A 2,965-nucleotide genomic window follows, 5' to 3' on the forward strand; every position below is an offset into this window, starting at 1 on the left:
GGCAAACAAACACTGCAATATAAGATTTTATTGATGTGACCCTTCGGACACCACTTTTTATGTGTATTGGTCCACAAAAGTCAATGCCTGTCCGAGCAAATGGTCTTTCTACAGTTACTCTTTCTCGTGGAAGATTTGCCATGAATGGTTGCATAGTGGTAGGTTTGTATCTGAAGCAAGTTAAACATTTATGAACGGTCATACGCGATAAATTTCTGACCCGCAATGGCCAATAACTAAGGAGCATATGAGACAATAATGCTTGAGGGCCAGCGTGCAATAATTGAATATGTTCATATTTGAATAATAATTGAGTAATATTGTGGTGTGATGGTAGAACAATAGGAAACTTTGTATTTTCAGTTAAGGAGGAATTTAACAATCTGCCTCCAACTCGGATAATATGTTTAGAATCTAAGAATGGATTCAATAATTTCAGTTTGCTTTTCGAGGACACTAAATTCCCTTTACTTAGAGCACCTAGTTCGTCTTGGAATGATACAGCTTGAGCTTGACGCAACCATACAAGCTTGGCTTCCTCAATTTCACCTACTGTCAGTGGTCCAGACTGCCGTGACTGTTGAGCTTTGAATGATAATGAATTGTTACGGAAACGCAATATGAATGCGGTGATTCGTAGGAGCGGTAACCATTCAGCAAACTTGTTTAGTATAGTATTTTCTTCTTGAGAAGTCGTCAACAGCGCAAGTTTGATTTGGCGAACTTCTGGTACTTCTTCATTAACTGATGGTTGTGTTGGCCACATTTCATTGTCCAGTGGGAGCCACGTTGGACCACACCACCATAGTGTACTTTGATGGAGATTAGACACTGTTACACCACGGGAGATTAGATCTGCTGGATTGCAGTAGGTGGGAACATGGTACCACTGCTCTCTGTTGGAATTATCTAAAATTTGCGCTACCCGATTTGACACATATGATTTTAATGGCTGCTTACTGTTGATCCACGATATCACAACTGTGGAGTCAGACCACAAGAAAATGTCAGAATCGTGAATATTTATAACAAGTCGTTTGAATTCGGTTTTAACATCGGTAATAAGCTCGGCCAGTAATACTGCTCCACACAACTCCAGTCTGGGTATAGTGGTTGGATGCATTGGCGCGACCCTAGATTTTGATAAATATAGGCGGCATGTTCTTGGCAACTCATCTTCGGTTTGGGAGAGCACATAGATACATGCACCAAAGGCTTCTAAGGACGCATCACAAAAACCATGCAGCTGCAACCTGCTCCAAGTTTGAGAAAATATGTGACGTGGAATTATTAATTGATGTAGCTCACCCAATGAGCTATAAAACAACTTCCAACGTTGCTGTAGGTCATCCGGTAAAATTGTGTCCCAGTTCAATTTAAGAGCCCACAGCTGCTGAATAAATATCTTTCCTTTAATAAGCACAGGAGAAATAAACCCAACAGGATCATAAATTCTGCTTATTTCAGAGAGTAATGTTCGTTTGGTGATTTTTACAGCAGGAGTACATTCTCCCAATTCAAAGTGGAATGTGTCAGTGCTCGGCTGCCACCTTAACCCGAGTGCACTAATCATTTCTTGATCAGTTAGTGTTAACCGGTAGGCTGGGTCGTTGACAGTAGTAGGAATTCGCGACATCAGACTGGTTGAATTTGAGCACCATTTTCTAAGTGGAAAGCCAGCAGATTGAAAAATGTTACTAAGTGTTTGGTGCAAGGTGTAGCAATGATCTTCGGTGGCACCACCACTCATAAGATCATCTACATAGAAATCTTCGATAATGGTTCTTTTAACTGACGAGTCATTAGTGTCTTGGGCTAACTGCAGGAGACACCTAGTGGCTAGGAATGAGGCGGACTTGGTGCCGTATGTCACGGTGCACAATTTGAACTCTTGCATAGGCTGATCTGGAGCTTCACGATATACAATTCGTTGTACATTGCGGTCTTCAGGGTGTACTAATACTTGCCGATACATTTTGGCAACGTCAGCAGTTAGAGCTATTGCATGGGTGCGAAATCTAAGTATTATGGAAATAATATCATGCAGGGTTTTTGGACCTCGATGAAGAATATCATTCAATGATAGTCCTGATCTTGCACTTGCCGAGCCATCAAAGACTACTCTGACCTTGGTGGTTATACTATCTGCCTTTACAACCGCATGATGTGGTAGATAATATGTTGCTACTTCACTGCCCTCCTCAGCCTGCTCCATGTGACCCAATTCTAAGTACTCGCGCATGAATGCCTTGTACTCATTAGCTAGTAATGGTTCTTTTTGCAATCTTCTTTCCAGGTTAAGAAATCTTTTTACAGCCATGTAACGGGAATCACCTAAAACAGAGGGCTCTTGTTTGAATGGTAATCGTACCACAAACCGACCAGACTCATCTCTGGACACAGTGGATAAGAAATGTTCTTCAGCATAGCACTCTTCTGCGGCTCTACTATTTCCCTTTGTGGCCTGCAAAATAATAGCTGATTGACTTACTGGCCCATGAGTGACTAGTGATGTACTTGCTTCTCCATGTGGGACATCATGAAGTTGACCCGCAACAATCCAACCAAGTGCAGTACTATGTGCAACCAGATTATGAGAAATAGCCATTTTTTCACCATAGAAAATCTCAAAGAAAACATCTGCACCTAACAAACAATCAATTGACCTTGGCTCATGGAATTGTGGGTCAGCCAATTGCTGCCTAACAATATTTGGTATACTCAACTCGTTGACCTTTACTCAACAGGATGGTAAGTCACTAGTAACAACTGGAATGCAATGGAATGTCAGTGCAGTAGAGTATTCACTTGTGCGAGACGACATTATAACTGGTGCGAGACGACTGACCGACAATGAAGTAGACCCAATGCCTTCTATGGATGTAGAGTCATCAATATTCTTTAGTTGTAACCTTTTAGCACATGCCTTCGTCATAAAACTTAACTGAGAACCAGAATCTAATAC

General features: G+C 41.5%; 1 protein-coding gene across 1 annotated transcript; it reads right to left on the reverse strand.

The window, feature by feature from the left end:
• Window positions 1–11: 11 nt before the first annotated feature.
• Window positions 12–2,935, reverse strand: LOC111031762 (the record flags this gene model as incomplete). Its single annotated transcript, XM_022311843.1, has 2 exons — window positions 2,849–2,935; window positions 12–2,734 (listed from the first exon to the last, which is right to left on the reverse strand). Coding segments are annotated over exons 1-2 (2,810 nt in total), but the record flags the coding sequence as incomplete, so codon positions are not given.
• Window positions 2,936–2,965: the final 30 nt, after the last annotated feature.

The sequence above is a fragment of the Myzus persicae genome, unplaced genomic scaffold (assembly GCF_001856785.1).
Source record: "Myzus persicae strain clone G006 unplaced genomic scaffold, MPER_G0061.0, whole genome shotgun sequence".
In the NCBI taxonomy this organism is placed as follows: Eukaryota; Metazoa; Arthropoda; class Insecta; order Hemiptera; family Aphididae; genus Myzus; species Myzus persicae.